The sequence below is a fragment of the Mytilus californianus genome, unplaced genomic scaffold (genome assembly GCF_021869535.1).
Source record: "Mytilus californianus isolate M0D057914Y unplaced genomic scaffold, xbMytCali1.0.p SCAF_3, whole genome shotgun sequence".
Taxonomy (NCBI): Eukaryota; Metazoa; Mollusca; class Bivalvia; order Mytilida; family Mytilidae; genus Mytilus; species Mytilus californianus.
The window spans coordinates 44,193,478-44,211,761 of record NW_026262679.1 but is presented as its reverse complement, the minus strand read 5'-3'; the positions used below and the strand labels follow the sequence as shown (position 1 = coordinate 44,211,761).

The window sequence follows — 18,284 nt, the reverse complement described above, 5'->3', positions numbered from 1 at the left end:
GTGGAAGAAAACGTGAGTTTCGTGTACTGCTCTCATATCAAAGAGAATAGAAAATAATATAATTTATTCCAAGTTAATGGGCCCTGCAGGGACAACATAAAATTATTAATAAAACATTAAACAAACAAACAAAAAGAAAGAAAGAAAGAAAGAAAGAAAGAAAGAAAGAAAGAAAAAAAAACAGAGGGAAAGAATTGCCTTATTGATATGACAACAATGCACACATTTAAATGAATAATAATCAATTACGATGGAAATAATAAAAATAGTGATATAAAAATAAGTAGATGTGGTATGATTGCCAATGAAGTGGAAGTCAGCAACTATACTGCCCGGCCTTCAACAATGAGTAAAACAAGTCTGGCACAGTAAGCAATTAAAGGCCTGGACATGACAAAATGTCAAATAATTCAAACGAAAAATTGGACCAGATTTATTTATTTGTTTATAAACCCTGAATCCTGTAATTGATCCTTTTATATATATATATATCGTTTCAAAGAATTGATGCCAGAAGATACTTTATAATGCCACTTTATATATATATATATATATATATAAATTATATGAGTAAAACTAGTGCTTTGTTTTATTCTATCTTCAGGTGGCGGTTACTGATTGTGATGAAAAGCTGACCCAGTGAGGAATCCCTAACGATCTGTGCAACTTTAAATTTTATGAAATCTCGTTATGTTTTTATCAGTGAAATATATTCTTTTGCATTTATTGTGCATTGCATTTTCATTTAGCTATACAGGGTCCATTTGATTACTAGTACTTGAAATCACATTCAAAGGATGATAGTATTTTATAGTATTTTCACCCGCGTCGCCAACGGCGAAAGCAGGTCTATAGTAACCGATACATTCCAGTCTGCCGTTTAATTGATGTTGTAGCAAGTACGCAATGTTTGCATCCGGCGTGCAGACACTTCCTTTTTGCCGATAGTTTGAAATCACAAATTGTACAAGGAAAATTTCGTCAAAGTTTTTTTGGCTCCTATTGAAGAGAGATTATATATTTGGTCTGCAGTTTAATAATGTTAATTTGAAGCAAGTAAGCAAATTCTAAAAACTTCCTGTTTGCCGACAGTTTGAAATTTTACAACACCCATTGTACAAGGAATATTTTGATCTTTTTGTTATTAGATTTAACTCAAAATATATTTTATTTTTGTGACACTGTTTTTAATCTATATTTTAAATTCAGTGGTTCCTACATATAAATTATAATTTGTACAAAAAGTGCCTGTACAAATTACAGTTTGTACAAAATTTGACGAAAATTCAAATGGTTTCTTTCATGTAAATGCAAAGGAGGGCACAGCACTTCTAAATGTAAATGTGAAAGTCAAAAGATGTTGTGCAATTCCCAATGCCATAATTCACTTACCAGCTCAAACGAATGATAAAGAACTTTTTTTGTATTTTGTAAATAAGGTGTTCTGTATGGTCATTTAATAACAATTCTATAGTGTGTATCAATGCTTTTTTCATCAAACTCCATATAATAAATTATTGTACAAGTTATAAGTGAATTTTCGTCAAATTTGGACGGCAGTTTCGATAGTTAAATTATCCCGAGCCTAAAATTCGATAATTTAACTATCTCGATTTGATAAATCCGATAATCCATCGGTACTAATGTAAGAATCTATATATCAACTATGTATCTGCGTCGATATCAAATCATAACATAATTGTTGCAAAATAGTTATTGGAATATATATATATATATAAGTTTGACGAGCATGCTACAACAACACCACCGGTCGGAATAAACGAGGCTTTATTATGGCAGAACGACAGTAACAGTTTGAACATTTTTTTCCGTGGTTCTGTCATAAATATATCCTTTTTTAAATATGCATTTTTTAAGATTACGACTTAGACTCTTGAAATTATTTTCCATTTGCTTTAGCTAGTTTTAGATTCCAAGCTCGTCACGGTACGAAATTCACTCTGTAATATTAGTACTGGTAAAACAAAATAAGACTTTATTTGCTCTGAAATCCTCTTTCTGACCAATAATTTAGGCAAAGGTTTCGCATACACAAAAAGTAAAATAACGAAAATACCGAACTCTTAGGAAAATTCAAAACGGAAAATGGCAAATTCAAAAGCTCAAACACATCAAACGAATGAAAAACAATTGTCATCTTCCTGACTTGGTACAGGCATTTCCTTATTTAGAAAATGGTGGATTAAACCTGGTTTTATAGCTATCTAAACCTCTCACTTATATGACAGTCGCATAAAATTCCATTATATTGACAACAATGTGTAAACAAATCAAACAGACATATCAATATCCCGTCTTTTATGGTAATATTCTATACAAAGCACAAAAATGTCGCCATTCACCTCAAAAGCTAACCAAACCTTTAAACAGTCTTATTCAGAAGGGATATAGTTACGATACTGTTGTCACGTCATTACAGATGGCATTTTCTGGAATTAATATTGATTCACTCATAGGGTCTTTGCATCGGAAATAAACATATTTATTCTAAAACCAGTTGTTGGCATGATACGGGTTATGTTCTTCTCGTGTATTTCATGATGGTATGATACCAAACCCCTCATGAGAGGGATTGTGCTTAATTCTCATATGATGAAGACATAATCTTTCGATCAGTTTAATTGAGATCTTGAGCTGGCATGTCAGTAACTGCTTGTAGTCCTTTGTTAATTTATGTTGATCATTGTCATTTTGCTTAGTTTCTTTTGTTAACTTTTCTAACATCGGACTCGGACTTCTTTTAAACTGAGTTTTAATGTGCGTATTGCTGTGCGTTTGTTTATTCCACATTGTCTAGAGGTATAGGTAGGGGAGGGTTGAGATCTCACAAAACATGTTTAACCCCGCCGCACTTTTTGCGCCTTTCCTAAGTCGGGAACCCCTGGCCTTTGTTAGTCTTGTATGTTTTTATTTCAAGTTTTGGTTCATTTATATGTTTCGGAGTTTAGTGTGACGTCCATTTTCGCCGAGCTAGTATACATTATTGTTTAAGGGCCAGCTGAAGCCCGCCTCCTGGTGCGGGATTTTCTCGCTGTGTTAAAAACCCATTGGTGGCCTTGGGCTGTTTTCTGCTCTTTGGTCGGGTTGTCTATTTGACACATTTCCCGTTTCCATTCTCAATTGTATTCAATATGTACATTTTGTTAGGTTTTTTCTATCAGTAACTTCATATTTTCCGGATCTTCTTTTTTATTTAGGAAAATATAATCAGCATCAATTTTGACTGTTGCTAACAAAATGAAAGTGCTGTCCGTTTTCATGCTAACAAGTCCTCTGGTTTTCAAAAGCTCCGGAATAAGATTAAAAGACCAATGTTAGTTTAAATTCTCTGAGGATTTTGCATGTAACTATTGGTAACTTTTGGTTTTTCTAATCTTCTTTCCTATCAAGGCATATATGATCTTAATCGATTTTGACTATCCGTTTTCACGATCCCAGCTGATTGTCAAGTTGTTTTGTTTTTGTTTCCCCAAAGTACCCGACTAACAAAGCAATATGCATATTATGTTACGCTATTTTTACTTCGGTTAATAAAATACGTGAAAAAATATTTTTAAATATTTTAGAATGAGCGCTTAGTAATTAGAAGCTATTTATATAATAGTTATCGAAAAACTGGTCATTGTCGTGATATATGGACTGCCCACTGTGCTGTGGGCAGTCCATGTATCACGATAATGACCAGTTCTTCAATAAATAGTATGTTCATTTCATCGAGGAAACATGTTTTTAAAAATTCTTATAAATTCAAATTGTTCAAAGCAAACTCGAGTTATTGTACGATTTCTATAGGAAAGAGTGAAGACCAGTCATAGTGATAACTATAAGTCACTGCCATTCATTTAAGTGCAATTTTTCAGTATATAGATATAAGAAGATGTGGTATGAGTGCCAATGAGACAACTCTCCATCCAAGTCAAAATTTATAAAAGTAAACCATTATAGGTCACAGTACGGTCTTCAACACGGAGCATTGGCTCACAACGAACAGTAAGCTATAAAGGGCCCCCAAAATTACTAGTGTAAAATCATTCAAACGGAAAAACCAACGGTCTAATCTATATAAAAAACGAGAAACGAGAAACACTTATGAACCACATCAACAAACGACAACTACTGAACATCAGTTTCCTGACTTAGGACAGGTGCAAACAAATGCAGCGGGTTTAAACGTTTTAATGGTACCAAACCTTCACCCTTTTTCTGAAACAATAGTGTAACTTCACAACATAGAAAGACACACTATAAAATATCAACTGAAATAGGTTAACTCAACCAAAGGACATATTAACACCATTGAACATACACTGAACAAATAAATTTGACCTATGATACAATGTAAATACAAAATAAATAAACTAAGGGAAGAATAATAAAAGTAACATGTTATATCGGTATGAAATGTTAAACAATTAAAGAAAAACAATCTGCTCGAACAAAAATATCAGCCGTTTGCAATAACTTTAAACACAGGTAAATGAAAATAATTTTGTTGTTAGGTATACGTATACAGTTCCAATAGAGAAAGGAAATATTTTTACAAAATAAATAATTTTGATGTTCATAGTACGAAGTGAAAATTTATAGTAATACCAAACACTTATAAAAGCTGGTATATAGACCAGATATAACCCTGAATAACATTAAATAACAAAAAAGCAATACAATTAGTATCAACAGGTCAAATAAACAAGAAAGTACGATTTGAGAGTACTCGCAGTTACTGACAGCTAGTTAAAAGCCAAAGCAATTAATAATAAAAAATCATACATCAGAGACTAAAATCAACTAAAACACATCCCAGGGATTTAGTATTTTAACGTCATGGACAGTCAAAGAAGACATGACTAGTACAATGCCAAAAATAAATGTATCGACAGACAGTAGGATAGTTCGGAGTTTAACCTCTATATAGATCAAAACGAACGTGGATGTGTCTTTATACATCCCGTTTGAAAAGAATACAAATTTAGTTATGTTTTAATTTGCTGATGACAAAATCGATATTAGTGCCAATGTAAACTATACTCAAAGATCTAATTATAACATTGATAAGATAACCTTTACTAATAAGTTTGTTTAAAGGTTCGATGAGTTTACACTGATCACATAGTGATTTCCGCGCTTTAAGTACAATATTACCGTAAAATTTAGGATGTGAAATACCGTTTTCATGCCTTCCAGTTCAGCCATGTTCCAAACGTCTGAATCGCGATTGCGTTTTATTAAAGGGACATCACTCTAAACAGAGAAACCATGCCCCACTGGTCATTAACATGTAAAAGTCCGTTAACGACCGGTTTTCTGGTCCGTTTTTTTCTGTTAAAGACCGATGGAATTTTTTACTGAAGAATAAAGAATGTCATGTGGCCCCTTGTTATCCAAAAAGAGAAGCTAATTCTTAACCGATATGAAATAATAGATATGAAAGTTAAATTGAAAATGCATTAAATATTGCAGTTATTATAGACTAAGGTTACCACCGTTCCTTTAAATATTTACATTTCGTTTAATCCGCCATTAGGCATATGATTACACGCAATATCTCGTTGTAGTTTGTTATTGTATATTCCGTTTTAAAGTAAACATTAAGGGAATAGGTATTACGTCAAAAATCAGATATTGGAAAAAATAAATGTATAGAAATAAAAAATATTGGAAGAATGTGGATGACACATTTAACAACAATAAAAATACAAATGATACAGTTCCATTACGGTTAAGACTGTGTGGTGTTTTGTATTGCTGTGCGTTTGTTTATTCCACATTTTCTAGAGGTATAGGTAGGGGAGGGTTGAGATCTCACAAAACATGTTTAACCCCGCCGCACTTTTTGCGCCTTTCCCAAGTCGGGAACCTCTGGCCTTTGATAGTCTTAGATATAGGAAGATGTGGTATGAGTGCCAATGAGACAGCTCTATATCCAAGTAACAATTTATAAAAGTAAACCATTAAAGGTCAAGGTACGGCCTTCAACACGGAGCATTGGCTCACACCGAACAGCAAGCTATAAAGGGCCCCAAAAATTACTAGTGTAAAACCATTCAAACGGGAAAACCAATGGTCTAATCTATATAAAAAAACGAGAAACGAGAAACACGTATGAACTACATAAACAGACGACAACTACTGTATATCAGATTCCTGACTTAGGACAGGTGCAAACATTTGCAGCGGGATTAAACGTTTTAATGGTACCAAACCTTCTCCCTTTTCTAAAACAATAGTATAACATCACAACATAGAAAGACACACTATGAAATATCAATTGCATGGTTTTTTTTTTTAATTTTGGTTCATTTATATGTTTTAGAGTTTAGTGTGACGTCCATTTTCGCCGAGCTAGTATACATTATTGTTTAAGGGCCAGCTGAAGCCCGCCTCCGGGTGCGGGATTTTTTCGCTGTTTTAAAGACCCATTGGTGGCCTTGGCTGTTTTCTGCTCTTTGGTCGGGTTGTTGTCTCTTTGACACATTCCCCGTTTCAATTCTCAATTTTATTCAATATGTACATTTTGTTAGGTTTTTTCTATCAGTAACTTCATATTTTCCGGGTCTTCTTTCTTATTTAGGAAAAATATAATCAGCATCAATTTTGACTGTTGCTAACAAAATGAAAGTGCTGTCCGTTTTCATGCTAACAATTCCTCTGGTTTTCAAAAGCCCCGGAATAAGATTAAAAGAGCAACATAAAAAATACAAATGATACAGTTCCATTATGGTTCAGACTGTGTGGTGTTTTGTATTGCTGTGCGTTTGTTTATTCCACATTGCCTAGAGGTTTAGGTAGGGGAGGGTTGAGATCTCACAAAACATGTTTAACTCCGCCGCACTTCCAAGTCGGGAACCTCTGGCCTTTGTTAGTTTGTATGTTTTTTTTAAATTTTCGCCAAGCTAGTATACATTATTGTTTAGAGGCCAGCTGAAGCCCGCCTCCGGGTGCGGGGTTTTCTCGCTGTGGTGAAGACCCGTTGATAGCTGTTTTCTGCTCTTTGGTCCGGTTGTCTCTTTGACACATTCCTTGTGTCCATTCTCAATCTTATAATAGGTAAACATGTCAAAATTGGGTATAGCAGTCGACATTGTGTTATAATCTTAATCACTTTAAAAACAAACAACTATATCAACGAAGAAAAACAAAATAGTATATAGAGATTCTATGGACAAAGCACATAAGCAAACATGGAAGACAAGAATACAAAAAATTACCATATTACAATAGAACCTTTCCAGGTATTAGAAACACGGATGACGAATATATAGCATGCAATTTATAAAATGTCATTGAAATTTGGGATTTTTTGATATTTTGGCCTCGATCATCACTGAAGAGAGGTTTATTGTCAAAATACGCAACTAGTGCAGAAAAATTGGTACCATCAACTTTATTGCAACCATCGGATCTTTCGAAATGCAGTAAAATTACTTTTGATACGAAAAATGCAAATACAAATATATTGAACAAGATTTCCCTATACCTAGCTAGTTCGGAGAGACATTATCTTAAGGAAAACACTGACAACTAATATATTGTGTGAAATTATGTTCCCTTCCAAATAATTTATCACAAATGCAATAATCCCTCTTTTGGAACCAGAGTATGAAAAATAAGTCGAACTATTATTTACAACAACAATGAAGAAATAATGTTATGCAGATAGAACAGCCACCGTCCAGACTAAGTGAAAACAGAATGACTAAGTACTACTTTACAATGTTTACTTAATATCTTATCGAAAGTCAGAAATGCTCTCCTCTATTATAAGTGTAATCTTACTCATGTTGTGAAACTTTATGTGTGTAATATCTTTTGTCCTATTCAAATAAGAAAACGAGAGGAAACAGTATCATGATTAATGGTTTTTGCTGCATGGTGTCAGTTTCTGTTTGCCCAAATAAAAAAAAAAATTTAAAAGAGAGGCGAAAAATACCATAGGGATATTCAAACTCATAAGCCGAAAACAAACTGACATTGCCGTGGCAAAAAACGACAAACGACAAAAAAGACAAACAACAGTACACAAAACACGACATAGAAAACTGAAGACTAAGCAACACAAACGCCACCAAAACCGGGGTGATCTCAGGTGCTCCGGAAGGGTAAGCAGATCCTGCACCACATGTGGCACCCGTTGTTTTGCTTTACGTTGTCGTCGCTTTAAGTCATAGCCTGTTAACAGTCACATATGCAACCCAGTATTTATATTCGTCTTTCGTTATGATTTGTGAAATCATTGTCAGCTATGGACGGTAAGGTGAAAAAGTATTGCACCTGGACCGTTTACAAAATTTTGTTTTCGAAAGTCAGCTTTGACTCAATGAATTTAAGCCTTAAGCTTTACGAGTACTGTTGACTAAATGTTGCCATCCCAACTCCACCACACATGCCGTAAATCGAGGCTAACAAAGATATAACATATTAAAGTATCTTTTCAACCGATAAACTTTTGTTATTTGTTTTTTTATTGCTGATTAAATTTACGAATTTCCACATCTTCTTTTATTTATTTTAAATTAAAAAAAAACAACTTCTTTTTAATATTTGAATAGCGAAATGTCTATAGATAATTAATCAGAAAAAAAATAAGATGTACTGTATATATATATTGCATGTTGTTTGCTCTGTTTACATAAATACGTCAAAAAAAGATATTTGTTTTAATACAATATGGCTGTATACATTCAGGATAAATAATTTCCATTGGGTCCAAAGTTTTTCAAGTTCAAAAACTCTGTTGCATTTTCTTGCCGTATATAATTCTAAACTATAATCGTTTTTCAGTCCATTTTCCAATTCAAGTACTAGTTCATTCGGACGCTCTTCTTCTAGCTTGCATTTGTATGTGTATTTTTGTTGGCAAAACATACAAGAACATTTTTTTAAAAAGGCTTTCTTCTACAAAACCAACACAAATTGTTTATTATTGAATTCAATGTTTACACACAAATTTTTCAGACCAGCACAGAACAAATCTAAAAAAAACTTGATGTCACTTGTTAATCATAAAATAAATGTCTAATAGTTTCATCTTCACATCTACAAAAAGAAAATAACTTTGTGTCTTTGATTTTAATCTTAAATAAAAATGTATTTGTAGGAATAATCCTATATAAAAACTTATATTGGAAATCATACAAATATGTATCTCTGCAACCTTTCGGAAATATACAAAAATACTTTGGCTAGTCTTCAATATTAGTATGCAGCTCATTCTCCCATTTTGAAAAAATTTTACAAGTGGAGGATGTGTATGTTTGACAATATGATTTCTGTATATAAATATAATATTTTTGCTGCTAGTAATTTGCTTCAAATACATATCATGTGGGGTGAAAAAAAATAAATAAGTACCAATGTTTTCCCTAATACAATACTCTGTTTTACCTTCATAGGAATATCTGATAGCAAACTGTAATATTGCATAAAGTTGTTTGTCTGAACATTTTGTTTAATCTGATTAAATGTGAGAAAGTCTTTCCTTTGATAGTCACATGTGCCAGTTTCCAACACTAGCAATTCCCTATCTATGGTTTGTACAATTTTCAAGATACCAAGAGAGAGACATTCCTTGACGTCAGTTTTAACATAGGGTTTAGATGAATGTAAAGCTTGAAAGACGTCCTTCCCAAAAGGATTGCTGAGTTTTTTTTACTAATATCCAATAGTTTGAAATTTTGAAAGATCTTGCACCTCCAAATGTATTCAATATCAGTTTTAGAATATTTTGCTATTCCCACTCAATTTTCCAAAAAATCTCCTCACCCACCAATTTTACGATAAAAGACGAAGAATTGTAAATGAACCATTTTCAATCCTTTCTCCTTTTTATCTGCAATCATCGCATTGATTTTTTTCTGTTTTTCCATCCCACATATCTGTAGTTTTCATTTAATATGGATTGTCATATATTATGTAAAGATGTAAGCATATGAATTAAGTTTGGAAGTGCAAGAGTCTTAATAACCGTAACCTTGCCATGTAGTGTTAGCTTTCAACACATTTTGAAATATCGATGATTTTTTCTCAGAAATTCAAACTGAGCATACAATCCAGATCTAAAGAAAAAATTAATCCTAAAACCTTGAAGTTTGAACTGGTGAGTGGCTCATTCCCATTTATATTCATCCCTTTTATTTTTGGATTCCCTTTTAGCTCTATAGCAAGTAATTACACCATAATAATAAACAAATAGGCAGATAATGTGTCCCCTTGGCGACAGCCTCTTCAAGGTTGAAACATTGGGATATATTACCATTATAAATGACATAGCTCTTAGCATCTGTATAAAGCACTTCAAACTATTTACAAAAAGATGGACCAAAATAAAAACTGATCAAAACCTGCTTTAAAAAATCCCATTCTATTCAATCGAGGTCTTTTTTCAAAAATCTACTAGTAATACATGTAACAATCCTTCTATATCATTTGTTTCTATATAGTGCATTAAATCGTATAGAAGTCTAGTATTTTCTCCTATAAATCTTACTTTCATTAAGCCCTTTTGTGTATCACTAATACATGTAATAACAGTACATTTTTAGCTCTACCAGCAAGAACTGCTGATGCTATTTTCATATCTGTGTTCATTAAGCTGATTGGTCGCCAGTTACCCATGTATCGCCTATCTTTCCCTTCCTTGGGAATACATGTAATAATACTTTGGTGCTGAAAATCTGAGAAATGGCCAAACTCATATCCATATAACAGAGATCTGAAAACAAAAGGACCGATATCTTGATAGAAAGATTTGAAAAACCCCACTGTAGATCCGTCAGATCCCGGAGACTTTCAGCTTTGCATCTATTAGAGAACTTCACTATATTCCTACGAGACAAGTTCACTCACATAGTAGTTTTTGTTCTTCAATGAGTTTTGTGTCATGGTTAAAAAACTGAATCAATATTGAATGACTTCAAGGCATACACTGTCTTATAAAACTGTTCATGTTAGAACAATATTTTAGATTGATCAGAATGTTGGTTTCCTTGTTCACCAATGATTCAGTCATAGTTTTTCTTTAAGAAGGCTTTCTTTTGTAACTTACTTACAAAAGTAGTTGGTGCATCTTTCTCCATTCATATGAGTAATCCAGATGACAACACCTTTAATTCGTGTATCATGCTGAGAGCATCAGTGGTCTCTACATTCTTTTGATAACTTTGAAAGTTATGCCTAAAAATGAGAAAGTTCAGACTTCAGAGGTACTTATAGAAAATATGTGCTGATGGCAAAGTAATACTTTGGTTGTGTGCAAAACTATGAAATACATTAGTTTATTTTAGTAAGAGGTTCATAATTTAGTAGATAATCTCTCAGATTTTAATGAACATTTGCATACACCTGGAACAGGCGGAACTGCAATGAAAAAATAACATAGTTTCACTCTTATAAATAAGCTCATCATAGATACCAGGCTTAAACATTATAAATTGCCCTTTTTTAATGGTGCATTTATCATGAAATATAGGTTCCTTCATAAAATAAGTTACACAGAGAAGAAATATTCTTTAATTTTATTACTTCTGAAACAAATATTACAGTATTTGTTCCTGACGGAAAAAAGATTATAGAATATTTGTTCCAACAGGAACAGATATTATAGCATTGTTTTTAACAAAGTTTCCAGTGGAACTTCTGTAAAGTGGAACAAATATACGTTTACACAAAGTATTATTGTTGTCGAAATCTCTATATGGTCTTGCAAAATTTACAGGGAGTCAAAACGCTGAATGAATTCTCTGTACAGTGCAACCAAGACGTTACGCTTTTAATAACCTTTGCGCACTTCAGATGAGCTTATCTTATAAACAGTTTCAATATTCCAGATATAAAAAAACAACATTTTCAAACGAAATGTCAATGATATATTTGTACGGATGTATGTAGGAGTTGTGTACATTGTGTAATAAAGCATTTTAGTCTTGTCCTCCTTTGTTCTTCGTCTAGTTGACATATAGAAGGAAAAGACTGCAACATGACTTTGACACAAAATATTAGCATTTGTTTACCACTTAATTTTAAATGGTTATTTTAAGTAATATGGTTAGTTTTGATGGGAAACATGAATTAATTATGACCACGCTTCCTCAGACTAAAAGTATAAAATGAAAGAGAGTCCATCTTGAAATCACAGGTCTACAGACGTTTATAGAACCGTAGGGTAAGTAACTCTTTAAAATACAAAATTTCAAGATACCAAATATTAAAAAGTTTTATTTACCTTCAGAAAACTAAAATACATATGGAATGAATATAAGAAGGTGCACTGAAAGGACAGAGGGGAGCTGTGTCCCTCTATTTTGGGCTATAGTTATAGGACATTGCATCTCATCCTTAATTTTGACTGGGCCGGTGGCGAGATTTTTCTCACAATAGTTACCCATTTTAAAACCATTACGTACTTCGAGACATATGCTTTTAATATGTCTTTGCATTTGTCTGAAATTAGAAGAATACAAGATATATTTTTATAAAATAAATAAAATTACTATGAGCTAATAATTAGATAGATTCTAAGAAGAAGAAATATTTAATATTTTGTTGTAATCGTCATTCAATTCATCTAAATTCAAATTTTATCTTGTTTAATGACCATGATTCACTGACTACTTAATTGAACGTTCAACTCCAGTCCATCATCTTAGTTATAAAGTTACTTTCTTCAGAACGAGATTCGGGTTATGTTTATATTTTTACAACATTTGTAATATGGTAAATATATGTTTCACAACATATACCTTTAAATGAGCTGTTTTTTTTTTTTATTTTGTTATTTTTTTTAATTTTCTTGAGGGGTAATTTAAGTCTCTGTATCATATGTTCGGTGCAATTTAAGCTCGTTTCACCGATGCATGATATTTAATATATTTGTAGGATGAAATACATCTTTGTCCTCGTGTGTATGTTCTGTGCTGCTGCTGCCAAAAACTATGGAGGAGGCGGCGGAGGTATGTTTTAACAGCTGACATAATGTATTGTATTCCAGGCAAAAATATGAATAATCTTAGACGTTAAATCTCAACCCTTTCTCGTTCCTATCAGTCAATTGACCATCAATGGGTCGAATTGTAAAACAACTAGTTTGCGTAAGATCTGGTAAATTTGACGTATAGATGTGGTTATTGGTGCAAATTAATACTTTGAATACCAGCATGGGGATTCAATGTGCATCAAGCTTCTATCGGTTACTATTTGTTGATGGGTTTGCCTATGACTGACACGGTTTTTTTTCTTCGGCGAAACCCTTTTTTTCATTTTTGATAGAGTATTTTCATAGAATATTGTAATGTGTACTAAAGATTTTAAGCACAAATATAACTATTTTTATTCACTGTCTAGAGTTTCGCGATAATTTGATCATAATCTTTGATTTGATATAAACTGTATATTTTGGAAAAAAAATTATCCATAGCGCACAACCGTTATCAAAAACTAAAAATGCACTCAAAATCCTCATATATTTCTTCCAGAATTTGTTGGAAAAAGAGTTAATAAAACGAAATGTGCTGAAAATTGTAAACCAAATTGAAATAACGTTAACAATACCGTGTTTCTTAAGTATGCTGAAAACACTTTCATTTAAATGTATGACCTTATATGTTTCAACGAAAATTTATGCAGAATACAGTATTATTGATCTCCTATATTTGCTTTAAATGGACAAAATTGCAACCAAAACATATAATCTTAAGACTGCAAAATGAAGACGAAGGTAGATAATGTTATTTTTTTATTCTCATTTCTTGTTGTTCTAAAGCAAAAGGACTTAGATAAATTAAAGGTGCAAATTAATACTTTGAATACCAGCATTGGGATTCAATGTGCATCAAGCTTCTATCGGTTACTATTTGTTGATGGGTTTGCCTATGACTGACACGGTTTTTTTTACCGTCAATGGGTCGAGTTTTAAAACAGCTAGTTTGCGTAAAATCTAGTAAAAAAGTATAACAAAAATGCCGAACTCCAATGTAAATTCAAAAAGGGGAAGTCCATAAAAATCTTACAAAATCAAACGTTATTAATCAACGGAACGGAAAAACAACTGTCATATTCTTGACTTGATACAGGTATTTTTGAAAAAAATGGTGGATTAAACCTATTTTTATAGCTAGGTAAACTTCCCACTTTTATGACAATTGTTTATATTTCTGTTAGTGACAAAGACAAAACGTGAACTTTTAGGGATTCTCTAGTTTGTTTGTTGGTTCAATTTAGCTCCTTTTTTGTTTGTTTTTATATAAGCCTAAAAAGTGAACAAAACATTACCAATATCAAAAAAGGAAACAGTAAATACAAGTATCAATAGATATAACAGATATCCTATATCAGTATGACAATGATGATGTAAAATGAATCTAATGAAACTAGAGAATCCCTAAAATAAAGTTAACAATTTTTTCTTTGTCACTAAATCTATAGTTTTTATTTTAAATACAGGCCTGATATTCTAATTTGTTGATCAGGTTGTTCTTTTTGACTGAATATTTCCTTAGGAATAGTCTGGGGAGGAAGATCCATTGGAGGAATAGCAGGAGCAGGTGGCGGACCTGGTGGAATTGGAGGCGGATGGATAGGAGGTGGCCGACGAAGTGGTGGAGCAATAATAGGCGGAGGTGGTTGGCCGGGTAGTGGAGGCAACGGTGGCTGGCCGAGTGGAGGGGGTGGTATAGGTGGTGGTCCAAGCGGAGGTGGTGTCGGTGGATGGCCAAGTGGAGGTGGTGGTGGTGGATGGCCAAGTGGTGGAGGTGGTGGTGGATGGCCAAGCGGAGGCGGTGGATCACTCGGACCTAGTGTAGGAGGAGGTGGATGGCCAAGTGGCGGAGGTGGTATTATTGGAGGTGGAGGTGCCATCGGTGGAGGTGCAATCGGCGGGGGTGGATGGCCAAGTGGTGGTGGCGGTGGTATTATTGGAGGTGGAGGCATCATCGGCGGAGGTGGCATAATTGGAGGAGGAGGTGGAAGAAAAGGTGAGTTTGGTGCATTGCTCTCATATCAATGAGAATAGAATAGAATACAATGTATTCCAAATTAATGGGCCCACAAGGGACAACATAAAATTATCAATGAAACATTAAACAAACAAACAAACAAAAACAATTAAGAGGGAATAATTGCATGATTTATATGAAAACAATACACAAATTTATATTAATAATAATCAATTACGTTGGACATTCTTTAAAATAGTAATATAACAACAAGTAGATGTGGTATTATTGCCAATGAGACGACTGTCCACAAGATACCAAATGCAGTGGAATTCAGTTACTATAGGTTACTACCCGGCCTTTAGCAATGAGCAAAACGAATACTATTCAGTAAGATATAAAACGCCCAGACATGACACAATGTTAAACAATTCAAACGAAAAAAAACAAAGGCCTGATTTAAATTTATTTTTTTCAATCCTAAATTCTGTAATTGGACCTTTTTTATACCGTTTCAAAGAACTCAGCTGATGTCAGAAGGCATCTTATAATTCTTCTTCAAACATATAAATCATATGAGTAAAACTAATGCTTTTTTTCATTCTTTCAGGTGGCGGTTACTAATTGTGATGAAAATGTGACCCAGTGAGGAATCCCTAACGATCTGTACAACTTTTATGAAATCTCGTTATGTTTTTATCAGTGAAATATATTCTTTTGCATTTATTGTGTATTGAATTTTCATTTACCTACAACGTACATTTGAGTACGAGTACCTGAAATCACATTTCAGTGATGATACTATTTTCGATTGCGTCACCAACGGCGAAAGTAGGGCTAGTAACCGCTCCACTCCTTTCGTCTGTCCACTCGAAAAACCTCGGGTACTGGGGTAGGAACTTTCGTCAATTCTTTCTTGGCTTCTATGAAATGGAATGATTTTATATGTGGTCTGCAGCTTGATCTTGTCAAGTTGTAGATAGTAAGCAAATGTTACAACCCCTTGCAACCTTTTCCTGTTCGCCGATAGTAAGTCTGTTTTAATCTATAATTTCAATTCAATGGTAGCTACTTACATGTACCATGAAAAATTGACAGTTATGGCAAAAATATTGGTTTATGTTCTTGTTACCTTCTTTGCTAGAGCGTTCTTGGTGCCTCCATATCAACTATCTTTGTTTTCGGTGGATTACCATATATCATCTATGTATCTGCGTTGATTTTCTACCACAGGAATAATGCAAAATGGTAAGCGGAATATATGCACAAAGTTTGGGTAATACAGAAAACACATTCAACAATAAAAAATAAAAGAGGGAAATTGGCCCGATTCATCGACATAAAACAAAATATGTATTGTGAACATAAAATAGAATAAAAAGATGATGTGTGACTGTTTAACGTCAAGCAACAAATTAAATGCAATTTCAGGACGTGAACATGATTATGTGATATGAATAGGAACCCTTATGGTACTACACCGTTATGATGAGCTGGATTTTTCGCATGCTAGTTTCACAGAAAGAAACGTCACCTTACATGAACACTGACTCCGAGCCGACCAGTCTTTGCTCTTACTCCTAAATGCTGCGTACTTGACGGATAAGCAGCAAATACCGATTTTTAAGTTTTTGGTTTGGCCCGGTCGGGAATCAAACCAATGACTGCCATTATCGGGGTGAGCATGCTACGACGACAACACCGAGGCGGTGTGAAAAAAAAACCCCGAGACTTTGTTATGGCAGAACAGCAGCAAATAGCTTGGACAATTTTTCCATGGTTCTGTCATAATCATTTCCCTCCTTTTTTTATGCTTTTAAAGATTACGATTTAGACGCTTTAATCGAACTCATCATAGATACCAGGATCAAACTTTTGTAGGCCAGACGCGCGTTTTGTGTACAAAAAACTCATCAGTAAACTTCGAATCAAAAAATTAAAAAGGCCAACTAAGGTACGAAGTTTAAGAATAAAGGCAACAGTAGGATACCGCTGTTCCATAGTCATAAATCGATTGAGAGAAAACAAATCCGGGTTACAAACTAAAACCAAGGGAAACACATCAACTATAAGAGGAAAACAAAGGAACAACAGAAACACTGAAGTGCAACAAAACAAACGCCAACATACATAGAAAACGGACTATTTGATAACAACTGCCATATTCCTGACTTGGTACAGGACATTTTAAGAAAAAATGGTGGGTTGAACCTGGTTTTATGGCTAGCCAAACCTCCCGCTTATATGGCAATGTTAAAAAATATCGCTAAAATGACAGAAATACAGCACAAACACACACAAGAATACTCATCATTGAGAAACGCACAAATAAATAATATGATAGTCGATACAACAAGTAAACCGCAGAATAACAACGAACATCTTCCATTAACGACAGACAGCACAGGAAATCACAAACAGTGACGTAATTTTGTAACGAATATATAATATTGAAATTCACAATACTAGTCCAAACAATTATCATGACAATGACAGTATTGAAAGGCTATTTTATAATTATTTGGACTACAACTCAAAATTCCGAAAAGTTTTGTCAAATACAGCTGAGGTAATCTATTCCTGCGGTAGGAAATCCTTAGTATTTTGCAAAATCTCAAAGCTGTTTTTCATTTGCTACAGCGAATTCTGGGTTCCATGAGAAATTACATTTCACTTTTTATAACAAATTTGGACAAGCTGGTCGCGGTATGAAATTCACTCTGTAATACTACTATGACAAATCTTTTGCAAGAAATTAAAGTTAAGACTTTATTTCCCCTGAAACTCCTTTTCAAATCTCTTTTCAGAACAATACTTTAGGCAAAGGTTTCTTATATTTCCATGTATTGGAATCACCCATGTGCCAACCCAGTCTTCTTATTTGTAATCTAATTTTACATAGTGTTAGTGTTCTGTCGCTCAGACACATGTAAACAGTAAACCACAGCGTTTTCATATGAAGGGATATGTCAAGTTTACATTAATGCTCATTTTACCGATCTGATTTGTGAAATAATTGACAGCAGTGGACTCCAATGTGAAAAGTTACGTGTTGAACCTGGACCTTTTACAAATTTTTGTTTCAAACAGTCAGATTTGGCTCTATAGATTTAAGCCTTATGAGTACTTTAGACTCAATGTAGTCATCCCCACTTCACCACACATGCCCCAAATCAAAGTGAACAGAGTTATAACCATATATAAGTATCTTTTAAACCGATAGATACATTGTATAGACAGCTGTCTATTGTAGAAGAGTGTCTACTGCACTCTAGGTGTGTTGGGACAATTTTGCATTTGGATTGCTGTCTCATTTTACGCATAGCCACATCTCCT

General features: G+C 33.7%; 1 protein-coding gene across 1 annotated transcript; it reads left to right on the top strand.

The window, feature by feature from the left end:
- Positions 1-12,922: 12,922 nt before the first annotated feature.
- On the top strand, positions 12,923-15,572 carry LOC127733488 (acanthoscurrin-2-like). Its single transcript, XM_052242842.1, has 3 exons — positions 12,923-12,968; positions 14,514-14,987; positions 15,559-15,572. Exons 1-3 carry the CDS (start codon positions 12,923-12,925, stop codon positions 15,570-15,572), a joined length of 534 nt encoding a protein of 177 aa, XP_052098802.1.
- The last annotated feature ends 2,712 nt before the right edge of the window (positions 15,573-18,284 follow it).

Excerpts from the sequence above, each read along its gene's own strand:
- LOC127733488 (XM_052242842.1), top strand. The coding sequence starts at position 12,923 with ATGTTCTGTGCTGCTGCTGCCAAAAACTATGGAGGAGGCGGCGGAG. Across the intron at positions 12,969-14,513 it reads CTATGGAGGAGGCGGCGGAG|GAATAGTCTGGGGAGGAAGA; the intron begins GTATGTTTTAAC and ends ATATTTCCTTAG.